This window comes from Lampetra planeri, chromosome 2, assembly GCF_965212315.1.
Source record: "Lampetra planeri chromosome 2, kcLamPlan1.2.h2, whole genome shotgun sequence".
Taxonomy (NCBI): domain Eukaryota; kingdom Metazoa; phylum Chordata; class Hyperoartia; order Petromyzontiformes; family Petromyzontidae; genus Lampetra; species Lampetra planeri.
This window is the reverse complement of record NC_136108.1, coordinates 14,389,701-14,409,564: the sequence shown is the minus strand read 5'-3', so window position 1 is coordinate 14,409,564 and position 19,864 is coordinate 14,389,701. Positions and strand designations below refer to the sequence as shown.

At 48.8% G+C, this 19,864-nt stretch overlaps 1 protein-coding gene across 3 annotated transcripts; it reads left to right on the top strand.

Moving 5' to 3' along the window:
• Positions 1 to 300: 300 nt before the first annotated feature.
• Positions 301 to 18,601, top strand: NAB1 (NGFI-A binding protein 1). Of its 3 annotated transcripts, XM_078608257.1 has the most exons (12): positions 572 to 638; positions 6,977 to 7,117; positions 8,456 to 8,747; positions 9,284 to 9,418; positions 11,116 to 11,364; positions 11,963 to 12,367; positions 12,971 to 13,104; positions 13,789 to 13,921; positions 14,047 to 14,166; positions 15,772 to 15,946; positions 16,217 to 16,423; positions 16,909 to 18,601. In XM_078608257.1, exons 3-12 carry the CDS (start codon positions 8,520 to 8,522, stop codon positions 17,037 to 17,039), a joined length of 1,917 nt encoding a protein of 638 aa, XP_078464383.1. In that variant the 5' UTR covers positions 572 to 638; positions 6,977 to 7,117; positions 8,456 to 8,519; the 3' UTR covers positions 17,040 to 18,601. The 3 variants fall into 3 exon arrangements, with proteins under 3 accessions (XP_078464375.1, XP_078464368.1, XP_078464383.1); XM_078608249.1 differs by lacking the exon at positions 6,977 to 7,117 and having other exon boundaries at positions 301 to 638; positions 16,915 to 18,601; XM_078608242.1 differs by lacking the exon at positions 6,977 to 7,117 and having other exon boundaries at positions 301 to 638.
• Positions 18,602 to 19,864: the final 1,263 nt, after the last annotated feature.

The window sequence follows — 19,864 nt, the reverse complement described above, 5'->3', positions numbered from 1 at the left end:
TCCACACACATACACTCCAACCCTCCACACACACATACACTCCAACCCATCACACACATACACTCCAACCCATCACATATACACTCCAACCCTCCACATCCACACACACATTCCAACCCATCACACACACACACACTCCAACCCATCACACATACACTCCAACCCTCCACACACACACACATTCCAACCCATCACACACACACACTCCAACCCATCACACATACAATCCAACCCTCCGCCCACACGCACAAACCGGCGCGCCACACACGCACACCCCCGCACTGCGCCCGCGTGACGACGGAGGAAGGGGTGGAGATGGAGAAGGAGGAGGAGGAGCCGCTCGCTCGGGGAGACGTGATGAGGAGGGTGGTGGTAGTGGGGGGTTCCACTTCCCACAGGCAGCCTCAGCAGCAGCAGCAGCGTCTCCTCGCCCGGCTCCCCTGCGTGGCACACGCGAGGTTGTGGGGTTCAGAGCGTGATTCTCGTCGTTGTTGTTGCTGCTGCTGCGCGACAAGAGGCCGCTTGATCCACCGTAAAAACGCTGCGTTGCACTGCGGCGGTAATAGAGCGAAGAGGTTTTTTGTTTGTTTGTTAGTCCGAGACAGAAGACGACGACAGCGGGTCGAGGCGGACACGAGGTACGGACGGGGATGAGGGGGGAGGATGATGCTGTTGTTGGGACAGCGGTGGTCGGGAGACCGAGAGACCAGGGTGACCACTGTGCACTGGGGGAGACGCGGGGTGGGGGGAGAGACACGGGGCCGGGGCGTGAGACGGGGTCAGGGGTCAGGGCGTGAGACGGGGTCAGGGCGTGAGACGGAGTCAGGGGGTGAGACGAGGTCAGGGGGTGAGACGAGGTCAGGGCGTGAGACGGGGTCAGGGGTCAGGGCGTGAGACGGGATCAGGGCGTGAGACGGGGTCAGGGCGTGAGACGAGGTCAGGGGGTGATACGGGGTCAGGGGTCAGGGCGTGAGACGGGGTCAGGGCGTGAGGCGGGGTCAGGGAGTGAGACGGGGCCAGGGAGACGAGACGAGGCCAGGGGGACGAGAGAGAGGCCTTGAGAAGCCAGGCCGACAGGGCAGACAGAGACGGGAGAGACACCGGAGACCCAAGTGGACAGGAGAGAGATAGAGGGGGAACAAGAGACACGAATGTGAGCTGGGCTCTATTCAGCTCATGGGCCACCAATTGTTCAGGTGGTGTGTCTTGTCGATGTCGCTGCACACCCCGCTTGTTGGGAATCTCAGTGCTTGCTGTGGTTGATGGTTGTGGTGGTGGTGGTGATGTAACCGAGCTTGACCCTTTTGGTTGATGTTGTTTGAGTTAAGCGGCGATATAGGGTTTAAGTCTGAGTGAGGAATGGGATGTGTGTGGTGAGGGTTGAGGCCGTGAGGGGTGAGGGTGGAGGTCGTGAGGGGTGAGGGTTGAGGCCGTGAGGGGTGAGGGTTGAGGTCGTGAGGGGTGAGGGTCGAGGCCGTGAGGGGTGATGAGGTCGTGAGGGTCGAGGTCGTGTGGGGTGAGGGTCGAGGCCGTGAGGGGTGAGGCCGTGAGGGTCGAGGTCGTGAGGGGTGAGGTCGTGAGGGGTGAGGGTGGAGGCCGTGTGGGGTGAGGGTCGAGGTCGTGAGGGTCGATGTCGTGTGGGGTGAGGGTTTAACCTGACACCGATGTTCTGTTCCGCGTACCCGTGTGGACCCATCTGCTGTGCTTCTGGCTACTGTCTCTATGAAGTTTTCCGCTGTCAATTCAAATTTCCCTCGCTTGTTTTGGAAGTGACACTTGGACCGCAGCCTGTCAATGTCACTTCGCTGCGGGATCGTGGCGTGACGTCCACCATCATCAGCAGAACACGGGGAGACCGACAGCTTCTCCAGCACAGCATATTGAGAGGGGAATGGGGTTGCCTTTTGTCTCCAAAGTGCCGGACGTGTACACGCCGCACAAAGTCCCTGTATTATTGCACTTCTTTCACACCGTACGTGCTCAATCGTAGGTGCGCGACGAAGTTGTCGCGTAAGACCGAGTCGTAATCTGGAGGAGGGCCCGGGACAGCTTCACAAAGCCACCACTTGGTGTGACGCACCCGCGGGTTCCACAGCGCACGACAACGACGCCGCAAGAGGCACAAAGGGGGCCGCTTTCTATCCGCGCTGTTGCTTCACCCCAGGACCTTGCTGTGTGTGTGTGGGAGGCTGCAGTCTCCGGCCCTCCCTGCCGCGTTTTCCCCGTGAGCGAGCGAGCGAGCAGCCCTCCACAGGACGCCCCCCCACGCCTCTGACGTTCACGCGCAGCTGGTGCCGATAATGGCCACGTGGGGCACGTGGGCGGGCAGCAGCAGCAGCACGAGAGGAAAGGGCACCACCTTGTTTTTTTCGGTAAAGTCACGTAGAAGGGAAATAATAAAATAATAAAAATAAAACTTAATAAATTGCAATTCTCACGACGTTTCGGCCACAACGCAAGCAGCCGTCCTCAGGTGAAGAACAGGGCTGTTGGATGCTGTCTTTCCGACAGACCTGTTCTTCACCTGAGGACGGCTGCTTGCGTTGTGGCCGAAACATCGTGATAATTGCATTTTATTATGTTTTATTTTTATTATTTTATTATTTCCCTTCTACGTGGCTTTACCGAAAGAACCAAGAAGATGAATCCTTGCAGTCACGAAAGCTTTAAATCGAGAAGAAAGGGCACCTTAGGCTGTGCGTGCGTGCGGTGCAAGGAGGGCTCTGGCAGGCAGCGGTGTCTCTCACTGCAGCACATCCACCGGCCCACACACAGCAACGCTGGTTGATGGGGCTTTAGAGACGCATTCACGCCAGCCACTTGTACGCAGATGCTCACAGCTGTAACAATGGGAAACGTGGAGAGGAAGAGAGACGCCTTTTGTTTGGCTGGTGTGGTGGTGTGCTCAGAGGCACGTTGCAGGAGGTGACACCTTTGTGTGTTGCGTGTGATACCCATGTGCATGATATCGTATTTTGTTTTGCACAGCGTGCCATTTCATTTGGTTGACTAAAGCTTTCGATCACACTTCCACGATTACTACTTTAACCAAGTTTTGTTATAATACTGGACAGTATAGTGACTGTAGCCAAACTAATCGTGAAGCACTTGGTTTAAAGGCACCAACATAAATTTTCACCCAGAAGAAAACCCGACAACCTATTGCTGCTGCCTTACTAATTTCTAAGACTTGGAAGGCACCATTCGTGTTATTTGACACAAGCATAGAAGGATATTGTCATTATCTTTTACCTATGCATTAAAGTCACGTCTCATGGTCTTGCAATGCAGCAACAATCCATCTAGCTCCTGCACACGAGGATATTTCATTGCTCCATCTCTGCAGGTGACGTGCTCTCGGTGTGTTCTTTTCTTTGGCTGCCACGAACTCGATCTCGACCACTGCCAATCGTCTCTTGTCTCGACGTGTTCTTCAGAGGCCTAATTACTTGTCCCAACTATCAACGTGATGTCTCTAACTTGCATATGTTCTCCGATCCACGAGTTTCTCTTTTTGTCTCTCGATGTAATTCATGCATATCGCCATGCTTCTTGGCACATTTTTCAGCCTTTGTTTGCTAATGTCCATGTTTTTAAACCATATGGCATTTTCAGGAAACAGACGCTTAAAAAAAACCCACTCTCTTATGTTATCAAACTGTTTTAAAAACTTCTAGTGCATACTTTGATACACTTATTGTTACATTGTGTTTTTTAAGTTGTACTCAAAAGTTTGGAAGTTTCGAGCAGGACAGCAACTTGAGATGGTATTTTTTGCCCTGACTTGTGTTAAATCTGTGTTGACAGGAGCAAGTGTGCCTTTATATACGTAACAATTGACTTGCAAATTGTGTGACCACACTACATATACTATACAATACAATTTGGCTTTATTTAGGTTCTGAATGTGACCGCATCTCAAGGAGCCGTTCAAAAGTGTGACATTGCATAGGTGATTTCTAAAATCACAATTTCCAAATAATGTTGCACTGCACTTTTAAAGAATGTTACGAAAATAACTTTTATGTAGTTACTATAATATAGTTAAAAAAATGTGTTGTAAGCTTAAAGTAGCAACTAATATTCATTTGTAGGTTTTACAATAATCGATTATATCGATTACTATAGTGTGGACTTCATTCTTTTTCAAATTTCTCAAATCTGATGAATAGAGAAGTTGCTTCATTTAGCCCATTGTTGGTCAGACGATTCGTACGTGAAAGATACGTGCGTAGGAGAAGTTTTTTTTAAATTTGTATATTGTGATGAATGCACATTCGAGTGTGCCACAGATTGCCATGCATATTGTGTGGGTGGCAGTCGTGCGTGCACGCGCTCGTGCGTGCGTGGGTGTACAATTGAATGAATGCAGCAAATGAAAATGAGAACTCTTCTACTTGTTGTAAAGGACCTGGCTGGCTGCCTTTTGGTCCAGATGGAGACGAGGCAGCAGCAGCAGCAGGGCCAGAGTGGGCGAGTGAAGGAGCTCGTGGAAAGAGAAGGAGGCAGGAAGCTGGGTTTATACTCTTTGGTTCTTTCGGTAAAGTCACGTAGGTATCAAATTAAATCACGACGTTTCGGGCGCAACACAAGCGTCCGTCATCAGGTGGGACAACCACAGCAAGAAAGAGGCCATAAACAGGCCATTTGTTGCAGCAGCCCTTTTGCCCACTTCAGCAATTGTTTCTTGCTGTGGTTGTCCCACCTGATGACGGACGCTTGTGTTGCGCCCGATACGTCGTGATTTAATTAATTTTATTTTATACCTACGTGACTTTACCGAAAGAACCAAAGAGTATGGATCCCTGCAGTCACGAAAACTTCAAATCTCAGCTGGGTTTACTCCTCAATCCTCCTGCAGCGAGGCTGCCTCTGTTGAGTGTCGTGTGTAGCATGTGTACCTACTCTAGTCGATAGTATGTCAAGAAATATGTGGTGTCAATGAGACGATCATCATTATTATCATCATCACACTTGTTTACCCAGGGAAGCCTTACTTGAGTCTCAAGGGTCCTGCCAAGTGTTTGCAGTAGGGGGCGATTAGCTATGTGTAATCCCAATTGAGTACTTGTAGATACATTTTCAGCATTGGGATATTTGGTTATATATGTTGGACTTCTTCCGCACCATCCGTGCTAATCGGAGGTGTGGGAGGACAACAAACTAAACGCAAAAAAAACTGTTCTAAAAAATACCAGCTATATTGTATGGTTTCTTTTGGCTATCGGCGGAATATAATCCAGGAGCTTTTCGCTGTGAGGCACCACATGTGTTACCACTGCGCCACAATTATTCGAGTTAATATACAGTACATTGGGCCAGAAGAAGTGGCACGGTGCTGGGAGATTTGCGTGAGAGAGATAGAGAGAGGGGTTGGTGGTGTGTACTGTGAGAGAGAGAGAGGGGTTGGTGGTGGTGTGCTGAGAGAGAGAGAGGGGTTGGTGGTGTGTACTGTGAGAGAGAGAGGGGTTGGTGGTGGTGTGCTGTGAGAGAGGGGTTGGTGAACTTGGTGGTGTGTACTGTGTGAGAGAGAGGGGTTGGTGGTGTGTGGTGGTGATGGTGTGTGCCGTGAAGAGGGATTGGTGGTGTGTTTGGTGCTGGTCCTGTGAGAGAGGGGGAGGGGTTGATGTTGTGTATGGTGGTGGTGGTAGTGGGGACTGTTATCGGTGACGTACGCCACGGGACGGGTGAATTGGGGTTTGAGAGACGGAACGTTCGGCGCGTGGTCAGAGGAAGTGGAGGCGGCTGCGTGGGAGGAGGAGTTGCCGTGCCAGGCGCAGCTGTGTGGGAGGAGAGTGCGCGCAATCGGAGAGCTTTTACTGCCGGGTCTGATGAGGGACGGGGGTGGTGTGGAAAGAACACTGACCATGGGAAGGAGAGGGCTTGTGTGGGTGGGCGGGCGGATGTCTTTGTGAACATTTGTGCGTAGTGGGTGTGTGCGTGGGCGGCTGGCGTCAGCTAAAACCCCAAAGGGGAATGTGTAGTATTAAAAAACCCATTAAAATTAGCTCTGTGCCTTTCACGAAGACTATTTTCATACATTGAAAATGTATTTCCACACATTAAAATAAAGCGGACGTACCATGTTCCCACAAACACTTATACATTTCATACTAATTTTCCTGTAATTTGTTGCATTTTTGATGGATATATTTATTTACGGAGCATGATTAGACATATTTGCATCTTAATAACACAGTGAAGTCCAGACAGCATCACTTATCTTGCTTAGGGCATGGGGCAGCAACACAGATTGTTACACCTGTGTAGTTGATGAACAGGAATTGTCTCCAGATTGTGTTATTTTTAGTGGATTCCATATCGAGATTATTGTAATTCGAACGCAGAGGCATGGCATAAAACTAATGCAAAGAAAACTTACCCACTAAAGGCTATGTAACATTTATTCTGCATGACAAGTTGGATAAAAGCAAATAGTTTTAAAGGTTTAGATATAAATTTGTTAGCTGCAAATTTCAAGAGGTCATATTGAGGCCGATTGGTTTACGTACTAAACGCGGGCACGTGTCGAATATTCACAGAAGCCTCCACGCTTAACCACAGGGCAATGGGGCTTATTTTTCATCACATATCGTAGGATAAAGACAACGATCCCCGTATAGCCTTAACAGACTGTTGGGGCAAGTGCTGTTAGCGCGCACCTATGAAGGCCGGGACGGCCTTTGTATCCCGAGTGGCGATGTTTACACACTGCACCAGATACTCAGGCTGAGTCGACCGGTTCAAATAATCGTCACTGGTGTTGGTGGCCATGAGCAGGAATCGAACTCGGATAGCCAGGTTCGTAGCGCAATGTAGCGCTCACTGCTACACTACCACTCCCCCAATTTTTTGCTTCAAAGATCGCAGGACTCTCTCTTCTACCAGCCACTGTCTGTACCACTGAGTATCGGTGAGCCTTGTATCTCACATTGCTAGTGATCGTGTTAGGTACATTCACAGCCCTTTCTGTCAGTCCACTGCAGAATGAAGGCCTCCCCCACACTTTGCGGGCCATTCGGGATATTTCACCAAACTTTACGCTGATCAGTGGGGAGGGGGAGGGAGTGCAGAACTGCTGATGCTGCATTGCCCTCTGCTGCCCACAGTGCCTATGGCATGTCTCTTGCACATGGTGGTGGTCGCACATCCTTGCGCTATCCAGGATCATCACTGCTTGACTTCTGAGGTCTGATAGGATGAGGGGGTCATTCTGAGTGATTTGTCAAAGGCGAGAGCTGGTTGTTGCCTTTCTAAACCATGTAGTCTCCGCACTCAAACAGGATCCCAGCATCTACGCTGGATACAAAAACAACATCGTCACAGGGTGGGGAGCTCTATTTTGTAAATTAAATAAAAAACACGTGGCAAGAATGAAAGTTTCGCTCACTGACAGATATAGGATCGCCCCATGTGGCCGATGTCCAAATTTTGCAACCTGTATTTAATGATGATGATAAAGAGCATTATTATTTACCCTGGAGATCCTCACTGAGTCAAGACACTGTTTCAGCAAGGTCGTGCAATGAGACGTTTGACTAACTGCATGAATAAGCATTCGATATGCAGGGATGAACCACTTGCATATGAGAGAATAACACTCACAGCTCTGCACAGAGTCCAATGCTGTACTGCCATCTCTTGGCCGCCTCTCGGTGCAACTGTAATATGCCGGCAGTCTCCTATCAGAATCCTAAGCAGGCTCGATACTGCTTAGTTTAATGGGATCTGATGAGACCGGCCAGAGTTTCAGGGGGGAGCCTTGCTTATAGCCTGCCACATGGGAAACATGGATACCCGTTGCTCTTACAAGGGCTTGTCAGTTAGCCATGCATTAGACCAGTGTTATTTTAGTCAGCATTCTTTAGTTTAGTAATAGTCTTCGTCTTGTCAACCACAATCTTTGTAATGTTAGTTCAGTCTCAGTCTGTGGGTTTAATTTTTTCATTGGTGCATTGGGATCTACGATTAAATGTGCCTTACAAATGTAATTCATGATCATTCTCTTAGTCTAGTTGATACAAGCAGTTAAAACATTGTCCACTCTTATTTATACATTTGATTTGATGTGCAGGGCACACGATCCCATCCTCCTCTCCCCCCATAATAATCTCTGGATATTCAATCAGTGAACTCAGTCATCCTTTTTTATTTACATATACCCATTTACCGTTTTTTGTGTGCCGCAGTACACTGGAGTCTCTAATAATTTTACTAAAGTATGTCTGCGTCTTCATCAGACTCATTCGCTTCGTCGCATCAAATCAGCGATGCCAAGTTCTTTGGCGGGCGACCTTAGCCATCGTCAAACTTGACGACTTTCATCCACTCATCGTAACCTTTTGCTGAATAAAATAAACTACCACTGCCTATCGACATTTCAATCTCTTAACTTGATGAAGGAAATGAATACCACACGTACGACTTGAGTGCCGTTGTCTGTCACCCCCCGCAGGCTGTCGCACGGCGGCGGTGCGGCGACGACAGACGGTCTGGTTGTGGGCACGGCTCGGGGCACCATGGCGGTGGTGATGAAGCCCAGCACGTTGGGCGAGCTGCAGCTGTTCCGCGTGCTGCAGCGTGCCAACCTGCTGTCGTACTACGAGCCCTTCGTGGCGCAGGGGGGCGACGACGTGGCGCAGCTGTGCGAGGCGAGCGAGGAGGAGTTCCTGGAGATCATGGCACTCGTGGGCATGGCCAGCAAGCCCCTGCACGTGCGCCGCCTGCAGAAGGCGCTGCAGGAGTGGGTCAGTTCCACCGGTAGTTGCGATCCCTCCACTCCCGCCAGCGCCACTTGCCACCAGTGTTGCCAACCTGGCGAGTTTGTTTGGTAGATTTAGAGATGTTCTCTGGGGTTTTCACGGTGATAAAATGTTGTCAAAGTGACGAGTGACAAATACCGTGACTTTCTCAGACTTATGCAGATTTAGGAGAGATTCCAGCTCTGTATTAATGACCATCTATGAGTTAATACTTGGTAAATGGTCAATTGACACGATTCCTGATGTGTATTAAGGATCTTGTATGAGTTTACTTTGTTTAAAAGTTAGTAAAGCTGTCTTGATGGTTTTGACAACTTTTAGAGGTCGACCTTGGGACACTTAGCGACCCGAGTATTTATTTTGTGACTCTCCACTTTTAACGAGCTACCTACACTGCTCAACCCACACTCACCGCCAGGTGTACGTTCATTACGCTCGCCACCGCTCGACCGTTCCCCCCGGCCTGTGCGTAACAGTGGCTGTCCATCACAGTGGCTGTGCGTGTGATTTTGGTGGCGCAGGTGAGCAACCCCGGGGGGTTCAGCCAACCGCTCACCAAGCTCCCGGCAGCGAGCATCCCGCTCACGCGCGTTCCGGAGCTGTCGGCTTCTGCTGTGGCGCGCCCCAACCCGGCGAGCAATGCCCTCGAGGCGCAGGTGAGCAGACGGTGACCGCGTCACGCGACTCCAGCACGGCGAAGTTCTGCCGTCGTTAACTGCTGTCGGGAAATTTCAAAACGTGGGCTGTGTTTTGGGGTGAATCGATGAAGGAATGTGGCCTCGCAATGCCCTGCGACGGTCTAGCCAACAAGGGGTGCCCCATTTGCAGGTGTCCCTGTGCGGCACGAGGTGTACGCAGCATTGGCCTACATGGTTTTAGTTTTCCCACAAATAATTTCTGTGTGCACACAATTTATGTGAATGCAATGCACTTGATGTGCTGTGTTTTTTGTTATGCTAATGAATACAATCAATAAGAGATGGATGAACCTCTTATTCCAATGGGTGATAGTTGAAGCTTGGGTTGGTGAAGGTGGGGGATTTACAGAAAATGCCCTCTGCCCACGACGCATCTTGCAACACCTGTCTTGTGTACACAGTGGTCACCCATCCAGGCTGCTCCATCCAGCTGAACCCTGCTTGGTTTCAGAGGTCTGTCAATAATTTTCATAAATGGGTAAATTATTGATTCTCACGCACATTCAGTTGATTGCACATTTTGTGGTGAGTGTGAGAATCGATTTTAATTGATGGCTCTGTTTGTCGTTACGTGCCTATTGTGTATGGAGGGCCGGTTGGGTCAGTGGATCACACGAGTCGAGCAGGACATGTCTACTATGGATGCAGGAGACAACAGTAGAGGCAATACTTTTGTTCTCAAGCTGCATCGACAGGGCTGGTAGAAAACGGTTACAGGGATAAGAGACAAGTTGAAGTGAAAATCACATTAACTCGGGTAACTGTCAAAACCCCCCATAATAATGAGCCATTATCATACAAAGATGTGTATTTTAAAAAAGACTTGCATATCATTGATCGAAAAGGGTTATATCTTTCCATTCATTTTGCTTCATTTATAAATTCCATTTCCATATTAACGTATGAAATACGTTTTAGCAAGCATCGTAAACATGCGTAGGACGACTTGTCATCGCGTCTCCCTCCAGAGATGATGAGCGTGATTGTAGAAGACGTATTACGCATTGCAGGGTATAATTTTAGCCATTTTCGGAAAGAGCCACTTCACGAACATTCATTTCCTGCTTTTGTTGCCCATTAGGCTGTGCGATTGTGACTGGGTGTGATTGGCAGAGTGTTGGCTGAGTGTGTGCTGTGCTGCACTATTTATAAGCTTTGGTTATTGTGTGCTACCTTACTCATCCGCTAAAGCTGGAGTGCTGGGAGCTTAATTGCAATGTCATCTCAAAGGCTTCACTGCCTACGAGGGTTGACAATGTGATGAGACATCCTCAGTGCGTCAACCTGGTGGAGGCGTCTATTAATTTCAGTAACTGCACTTTATTTCTCTCAATTATCCTAATTTAATTTCAACATTTGAAGCAGAGTAACCAGAACATTCAAAATAATTGCGGAGATTGTGTCAACCCAAAAACTTTATCCAGACATTTATCCAGATAAGTAGGGAAACTTGAATACTGTACATCATGCATCTGTGTAAAGTAGCTGTTGGCTGGTGCAGGCTCATTTAGTCTAGTTGTGAGGCGCAAGAGTTACCAATGCACCACCCCTGCCGCCCCCAAAAAAGTGACTTAGAAACGGCGAGAGCTGATGCGTGTCCACATTGAGCTCTCCTGACCCGTGCTGCATCTGTGGTCGCCGCCCTTCCCCTCCAGGTGCGCTTGGCCCAGAGTCTCGTGTGCTGCGCCTCCAAGATCGGCCGCCCTGGCGGCATGGACGCCGTGCCCGCGACTGCCGGCTCCCACGTCGCGCCGCACGGCCCCTCCCTGGCTCACGCGTCGGCACAGGCGCGCATCCACCCGGCGCCCACGCACGGCCAGCAGCACCAGGTGGCCAGGGCCGTGCCGCTGCCAAGCGCCCCGGCCGTGGAGAGGCCCTCGCCTCCCCTGGCGACCGCACGCGAGGTTCGTGAGGGACCGCCTGGTGGTGAGGGGCTTCTGTGTAGAGTCGGGAGGAGGGGGCGGAAGGACCTGTCTCCGTGCAAGTGACACACTCAGATTGGTCACCGAGTAGAAGTAATGGAATTAGTGCTGTGGTATTCGGGGCAGCCTCATCGGGTATCGATACTCTTCCTCAGGAAGTATCCTTAAGTCATTTCACTGTGCGAGAGAAAACAAGTTCTCATAGGAAACTCTCGCGGTTAAGAGAGAATCATGCAAAATTTTGAGTTGAAAAAGATTTTCCCCACTGCCACATCTTACCTCGATAGATTGAAGTTTCTTAATCATAAATTCTGCAACATCTACCAATCCTTCACCCAAAGCAATACATTAAGAGGCACACACCACCACGCTTGGCTAATTACTATCTTCGCCAGATAACAAATTAAGCTTTTTTTCAGATTTTAGATCACGCGTCAATCAGACTGACTTTTAGTGCCTGTCACGTCCGCATAAGCATTCTTCTTGCATGTTTCACACCCGGGGCGGTCTGCGCTGCCTTGAGTAAACCTACCGTGTGCCAGTCCCCGCCCTCACGTGCGCTGCGCTCGTGTGTCCCCAGCGGGACGCGCTGCCCCCAGCATCACTGGTCGTGCACTCGCAGCAGAGGCTCTCCCCGGCCGACTCGGGTTGCCGCTCGGCTGACGAAGGCCCCGGCTCGCCGCCATCGTCGCCGCCACGGGACCTGGAGCCCGGCGCGTGCCTTGACGACGCCTCCATTCAGAGCATCGGGGAGTCGGCGCAGAGGCTGCTGAGCTCCGTGTCGACGCCCGCACCGCCGCAGCCGAGCCCCGAGGAGCTCAGGGAGCTACTGCGCGGCAACCGCAAGCAGGGTCGCTCGCTGGCGCACATCCTCGACCTGCACGAGAGCGACCGCCGCCGCATGGACGAGATCCGGAGGTACAGCGCCATCTACGGCCGCTACGACTCCAAGCGGAAAGATGGCCGGCAGCTCACCTTGCACGAGGTGGGTGCTCGCTGTTGCTGCGTCCAGTTCCTCTTCCCTTATGTATGTCCTACCCAGCTCCCTGCATACAATTACATATTGTGTAAGTGTACATTACAATACAGGAGAGGCTGCCGAAGTGAAGGGGACGACCACCCATACACAATGCAGTTACAATCGTAATAATAATCATCGGTTGTTTTCTTCATGATTATGTTTTGGATATGGAAGGCAACAAGAGTACCAAGAGAAAATCATGCATACGGATGACTAATCTAAAACATATATATATCCATGCAGATAATTCAGCAACCTACCAGTTGTACAGTAGTGTGATATCCACTGGCCACCTTATAACTTATCGGATTGGACGCATCACAGGACATAATGATCTTTGTACGATCCAACAACCCCCACCTATAAAGCTTTGGATTACACTTGGGGTACAGGGCGCTCGGCATCTCCTGCGCCATGTGATCTCGGTGACACTTGAGCGGGCGTGGAAGACGCGCCGGCGCCGGCGTTGTTAGTCATGCCGTCCAGCTTGGGGGGGTGGGGGGGGCCAGCTAAGCAAGGGGGATCGAGTTCCATGCCATGGGGTCGGTATTCGTGCGCTGCTCGCAGATGACGGTGAACGAGGCGGCGGCCCAGCTGTGCGCGCGTGACCTGACCCTGCTGATTCGGCGCGACGAGCTCTTCCCGCTCGCACGCCAGGTGGTGCGCGAGTCCGGCTACCACTACAGTCGCAAGTACTCAAAGTACGTTCGACGCACGCGACCCACGCCCCCTACGCCCCCTCGCCGTCTTCCTCTGAAAGCTCCTGAATCGATAGACTGGACGCCACGCGCGTTGTTTTTCTTGACTCGGTTGTTATATTCATCGGAGTTCCTTGTACGCTCCACCCTGTGTTACATCTGTCGGATACCTCTTTGGAGTTGGTCTGGCAACACACAGTGGTCTTTAGGGGGACGCGATGTCTCTGCAGTAAATCATGTTGTTTGATCATAGCAACTTCAGTGATTTTGGTTGCTCGGTTATATATTAGGTCGCTTAAATATCCTGCCTCTTTTCCCATGAAGGACTTTTGGGTAAGCAAAGACCATCAGGCAATAATGTCAATTGAGAATATAATTGTTCTCTATATAAAAAATAAATTAGGCTTAAAATAATGCTCTTGAGACACTGTATGTAGAAACTGGTTTAGAGTTTCCTTGTTTAGCGACTGAAATTATGCACCCCCAGAAGGCATTGTTGCTGATGGGTATTTTAAGAAATGCTTTTAATTTTTTTGGAGAGATGTAATGTGGAGAGACGTAATGTATCCTTATTCATGTTGTAATTTACAGTCCTCACAATACTACTTTTTTTTTAAACAATGTGAGAAGGGGAGTTTGCTTTTTCGCTTGGAACTGACGCACCATTCGCTCGCTTGTACGTTACAGATCCAAGTACATGGAGAGTGCGTTTTCGCTTGTGGCAAAGAGACCCCGACTGGAGGGGGGAGGACTCTTCAGCCGTGACGACACCCCTAACCCCCGCACGGTGCAGGCTGAGCTCGCCAAGCTCAAGAGACAGGTGCGTGCAAAGTGGGGGGACACAGGCACGCGCGCGGAGTGACACGGGTGCAGTGGCGTGAGACCGAGCGAGCGAGCGGCACTTCGGGGTCATGGTGTAACTTGCCGTGCGTGTGCGTGCCCCAGGATCGCCTGTTTGAGATTGAGGACCGGCTGCGCACGTTACGACAGGGCCAGGACACCCTGCAGGATCAGCTGGTGGAGGCCAAGAGCACGGGGGCCACTGCGTCCATGACTCAGCTGCAGGTTTGCTCGCACACTCAACAACCCCGATTTCATTCCGATGCTGCTGACGTTGATGTTGCTGGACCTTTGCCCCTGCATGGCCTCGTGCATCAGATCTGGATTGTTCTAAGCGTCTCGCATTCCGACTCACATGCTGGGAGCTTCTTAACGAATTTAATTCAGGAACAATCCCGAAATACATCAGATAGCGACTACAGGCGCTTACATTTTTGAACGAGCTGGCACGACCATTGTAAAGATAATGGCCATTTTTACTTTTGACACTGTTCCCTGATAGTGGTTGCATTGGTTCTCGCTACTCTTTGAAATATGCACTCAACAAGGATGGCGGTGTAATTTTTCCACGATGTTTCAGGGATGTTCAGTAGGCGTGGAACAATCCTTAAATCCGTCACTTAATATTTATTACGAAATTCACGATAAAAACATCGAACCACCCGTCTGAAAATTGATGTCATGGTTTGTGTGTTGTATCAATGGGTTCACATCACCCCTGCAGCCACTAGAGGTGCTGTTTGATACTGCAACGTGAAAATAAGAATTTATTCATGAACCGAATTGCCACAATCGTGAATGGGTGCAATTTGCCAAATCACTTCGGAGGTGAATATTTCCACTCCAAATTGTCCAATTATCATGACCAGATCGACCGGAGCCTGAAGTCAAGATGAGTGAAGCAGGGACAATGGAGCCTGGAGTGTGAAGCCTGTCTGTTTCAGAGCCCCCCGATTAGATCTTGGTACAGATCTGTTTTATATTGGGCTTGAAAGCCAGGCATATTACCTGCCATAAGTTTGTTGTCCTTACCCCGCACCTATGATGGTTGGCTATGTAGAGTACGAAATAAATAAATAAAATACACACAAACATACTGTGCCAAGACACAAGCGTGGCCTGTTCGACAAGTTTGTGATGACGGTTGCCACCTCTTGCGGACCCAAAAATCGTATCTATCATGGGTTAAAGAATATCTGACCATACCAGAAGTGGGGGGAGAACTACATGCACATTAGGGCTGAACGATTTGGGGAAAATATCTAATTGCGATTTTTCTGACATTGCGATTTGATTTGCGATTATATTTTTCTAAGTCAAGCTTCAGTTCAATATTCACTGTGTAATAGATTTTAAACAAGCATTACCACATGATACCACCAACAAATGAACTCTATATATTCTAATGCAAGGATGAGAACTTAAAAGATATGCATTGCTTCCAACATGTATTTATTAAAATGTTTTAATTGAAATAGAACAATCAAACATAGAACAATTGTTAAGTTAAATAAATAAATTTATAATAATAAAAAAATGAAACAATTTCAATAAGAAAGTAGTAGGACTTTTCAAATCGCAAAAAACCGCAGCCTTTGCGATTTGCTAATCGCATTGTTTCAAATTGCGATTTCGATTTAAAATCGATTAATCGTTCAGCCCTAATGCACATGCATTGTATCCAGTTTTGTATTATGCAACTGACAAAAACTTGGGCTTTTAATGTCCCGGGAAGGCTTGGAGATTTTCCAGGATGGCTACCTCAAGAAGAGGGCGATCTGGGAAAATCAGGGACAGGTAGCAACCACAGCTATGACGCGTCCCCACCAGGTGCGGCTGGAACTGATACAGGCCGAGCAGCACGCGCTGAGCCAGGAGCAGGCCGAGCTGCTGCGGCGGCAGAGGCGCTCCGATCGCTATTTCTACAGCAAGCAGCAGCGCGGGGAGCAGGGTACCCCGGAGGATGGTGCCGACGACTCCGACTCGAGTGGCGATGATGCCGCGGGTACGACCGATGCTCCCCCGCCCCCTCCCGCCCCTTCCTGCCCTCGTCACGGCAGAGACTGTTTTGTGTCATTTATATTTCATCATTATGATCGTTTACCCAGGAAAGCCTCACAGAATCTCACAACTCTGTCAGAATAGTCCTGCCAAGTTTTCGCAGTCGCAGCAGTGGTGGAGAGCGGGGGCAGAGAGATGACCGCTTTGTGTAAATCTCAATCGAGTGATTCGATGACACCTGCAGAGAAATGTAACTGAGGCTGTGCGTGCGCAGATGCATGGGAGGATGGCGCCTCGGACTCGAGTATGGCCGGCGCGCCTGGGTCCGGGGAGCTGCCCGGGAACTACCGCCCGAGTCCGCTGGTGCGGCAGCAGCTGGTGCAGCGCATGCTGATGGACGAGGGGCTGCGCTTGGCCCGGCAGCACGCCATACTCGCACCCGCGGAAGTGCCGCACGTCAAGGCCGAGCCGGCCTGGTCTGGTGAGCCCTGCTGCTGCTCGAGTGCAGCCAGATGTCACCGTGCATTGTGCATTTTGTTGTACTGTGATCGTCATTGCAACGAGTTAACTTTGCCTCTGATTTCTATAATGTGGTCGACACGTTTTGCTGACTCCTTTCATTTGTGCTACATGCCCTTGCTTTACTGTGGAGTGGAATACTTTCTTTTCATGCACACACTCGGCCTTTTGAATGCTTGTCTTTTGTGTATCATTTCATCCTCATATAATCTTGATTTAATAAGCTTGTTATTGCTCCCCTGTCTTCAGTGCATTTCTCTGTTCCCGTCTGCCTTGCTGTAGACTGCTGTTCAAATAAAAGTAAATGCATTTGTTTTTAAATGATCATCAATTATGTTCAGTCTTTTTCATGAACAAGGTACCACACCATACAATGGTGTATACGACTGAAGGTTTTGCTTTTTCAGGGTGATTGTCCATTGACTCGTTGGCTTTGTGCTTGTGTAGATGCAGAGGATGGAGCAAACGAAGACAAAACAAGTACAACTGAATCCGTGAACCAGGAGGAGAGGGTCGATGACTGTAGCCCCTCCAATGACCGCGGAAATGGGCAGGTTGAACCTAAACTGGAGTCCTAAACGGCTTTATTTTGTGTATTACAAATCTGCAGCTGTTGCGTTGAAATTAGATAATATCTTGCGGTCTTTTTTATTTTATTTATGAAACTATAAAACTATTTTTTAAGCCCGACGTTGTAAGACAGATGTGCTGGCTACAACGTGGGGGGCGTATGGACCTCACTCTTCAGCACGACACATCTCCCTATTTACTTGTGCGGCTCTCCTGCAGTGCGTTCATAGCAAATAGGTTGCGATTGTTGTGTATCACTTTCTTTTGGCAGTTATTAATCATTCAATGTGGTTTCTTAATGAAATCAATAAAAAAAGCCTACGATAACCCATGCAATCAGGTAATTGCACCAGCGAATGTTTCCATCGCATAACAGGGATGCAATCCTGTATCATCGCTGCTTTTAGTCCTGTACACTGTGTGGTAAGGCACTGGGGCCGGAGGTGGCATGAGGAACTGTGTATGGGGTGAAACACATTAGGTCTCTGCATAATACCACATATTTTACAATATATACGAGGATAGACACCCCCAATTTTAGCATTTTCAGGCTTTTGGGGCACATTCTGTTTGCGAGCTCCTATGAAGGTTGGCATGGCGCATAAACCATCCCTGGCCGCCTTGGTCTCCCCAGTGCTGATGTTCATACACTGCACCAGATATTCATGTTTAGGAGCTGAGTCGACTTAAGGGAGGCCCTGCTCCAGTTCAGATATATGCCACTTGATGTTGACTGGAAGCGGGAATCTAACTCGGGCGGCCAGGTTCAAAGTGAAGTGCGCTAACCACTACGCCACTGCATCCCCACAGTGCGTGTGTGTAAATATACACCCTACTTATGCTCAACTGCCTTCTTGCTTTCCATACTTGTGAATTTGTATGTAAAGGAATCTCAACATGCCAAAACAAAGGTACAGCGATTCTACTGTTAAATGTTTTATTTATTGTTGTCTGTGTTGATGTGGATCGTGCAGAGTGAATGTATTGTGCAACATGGTGAAACGTCGTACTCGGATTGTAAATGTTGTGGATTTGCTCTCCAACACACCGGTGTGCTGTACTCGTAACGAATTGGCATGTTCTGTTTACGTGACAAACCTTATTAATTGGCTGTGTCGGATGGTGGCGGGTTTAACGACACGTTTATATTTACGCGATCTAACCCAAAAAAACTGTATTATGGATGCCCATACTATATTAAAGTCTTATATATGCACACAGTAGACAGTTGTGTAGTTATTTGTGTCAAAACAAGAACTCTTATGTTATTTCCAATACAATGTAATATTCTTAATTTTACTATTGTTCCAGGAGTGTTTTTGTTGCTGTGTAATGTTTATACATTGTAGCTATTTGGGGCTTGCGACGGCTTGGGAAGGCCTCATCCAGCAGTGGATTGATATGGCTGCTGATAGTGTGTGCTTAGAAATACTTGTGATGGTATTGAAATTCATGTGCTTGTGGTTTGTGAAAGCACATGTGCATTGAGAGTTGTGTTTATTATTACGTAATTGTTTTTTGTGTATATTCAGCAATAAAGAAAAGTTAATAGATTTTTCTAATCGCTTAATGATGTTTTCTGAATTATTCAGTCGCCTGCTCTGCATTGCAAACATTGACAATAAATCACACTACGGTACATTCTCTATCATTTTACAGCTATAGGGGCCCAATTGACAACTTGAGGAATAGGAATACTTTGCCCAATTATGTGAAAATGGAGGCTCCCCTGGCAGAGTGAATTTATTTTCACACAAACTTTGTGAGAGAGGCCTTTATCCGGATGACACGGAATGAGGAGGGAGGGGTGGAGCTGGGTGGGGGGGAGGGGTGGGGCTGGGTGGGGGGGAGGGGTGGGGCTGGGTGGGGGGAGGGGTGGGGCTAGGTGGGGGGAGGGGTGGGGCTGGGTGGGGGGAGGGGTGGGGCTGGGTGGGGAGGGGCTGGTCACCCCGTGGTAATGTGTTGGCACCAGACGTTTATAGAGAAAGGAAACGTTGCCCGTTGATTTGTCAGCCGTTCACATAGTTCCACGGGAACTGCAGATTTACGTAACAAATTTAAACATTTGTCGCTCATTACATTGAAGATATGTTTAAACATAAGCCATCTTGTACCAGGCCTAATGTTATACAGTACGGTATTATCAAACAGTACTTTGGTTGTGGTGTACATTGCCTAAATAGCTTTAATTGTGCAGGTGATCTCCACACTGTCATTTCACGTGAGCGTTAAGCCCAAAGTCTTGAGCAGTGAGTATACCGTGGGCAGATGTTTGTTCAGAATAAAATACTTTAAGAAAGGTGCTTCGAAGTAGTCTTACTCATTTTAATTTAAAGCACTTTATGTTCATTTGTTGAACATATCAGCATCTTCCATTCCAGGAAAACAATGGGCACTGTATGACCACTGCATATTTTAACAAAATAAAATATTGTGCACTCTTGCCAGGGTTAATGTCTAACGAGAGCAGCACTCACAACCTACGACCAATGTGTGCACCGGTGCAGTCGAGCGATAGCAATTTCAGATTCCTCGGCTTTTGCATTTAACGTATTGTCCACCGTCACCAATGATAGCAACACCAGATTCCAGAACGTCCTTCGAAACTGTTTATTTAACTCCCTTAACCGAGGTTAACTTGTGACAATATTTATTGTATGAAGATATCCATGTTGAACTATGGGCAAACTATGTATGCACAGATGATCAACCTTTTGGAAAGTGCATTGCAAATGAGCATGTGTTCATTTCATTCGTTAACTTGTCAGCCGGCTGGCCAGGATTGGGCAAAGATGTTGCACTTTTCATCCATGAAACCGGAGAGCACTGGCTT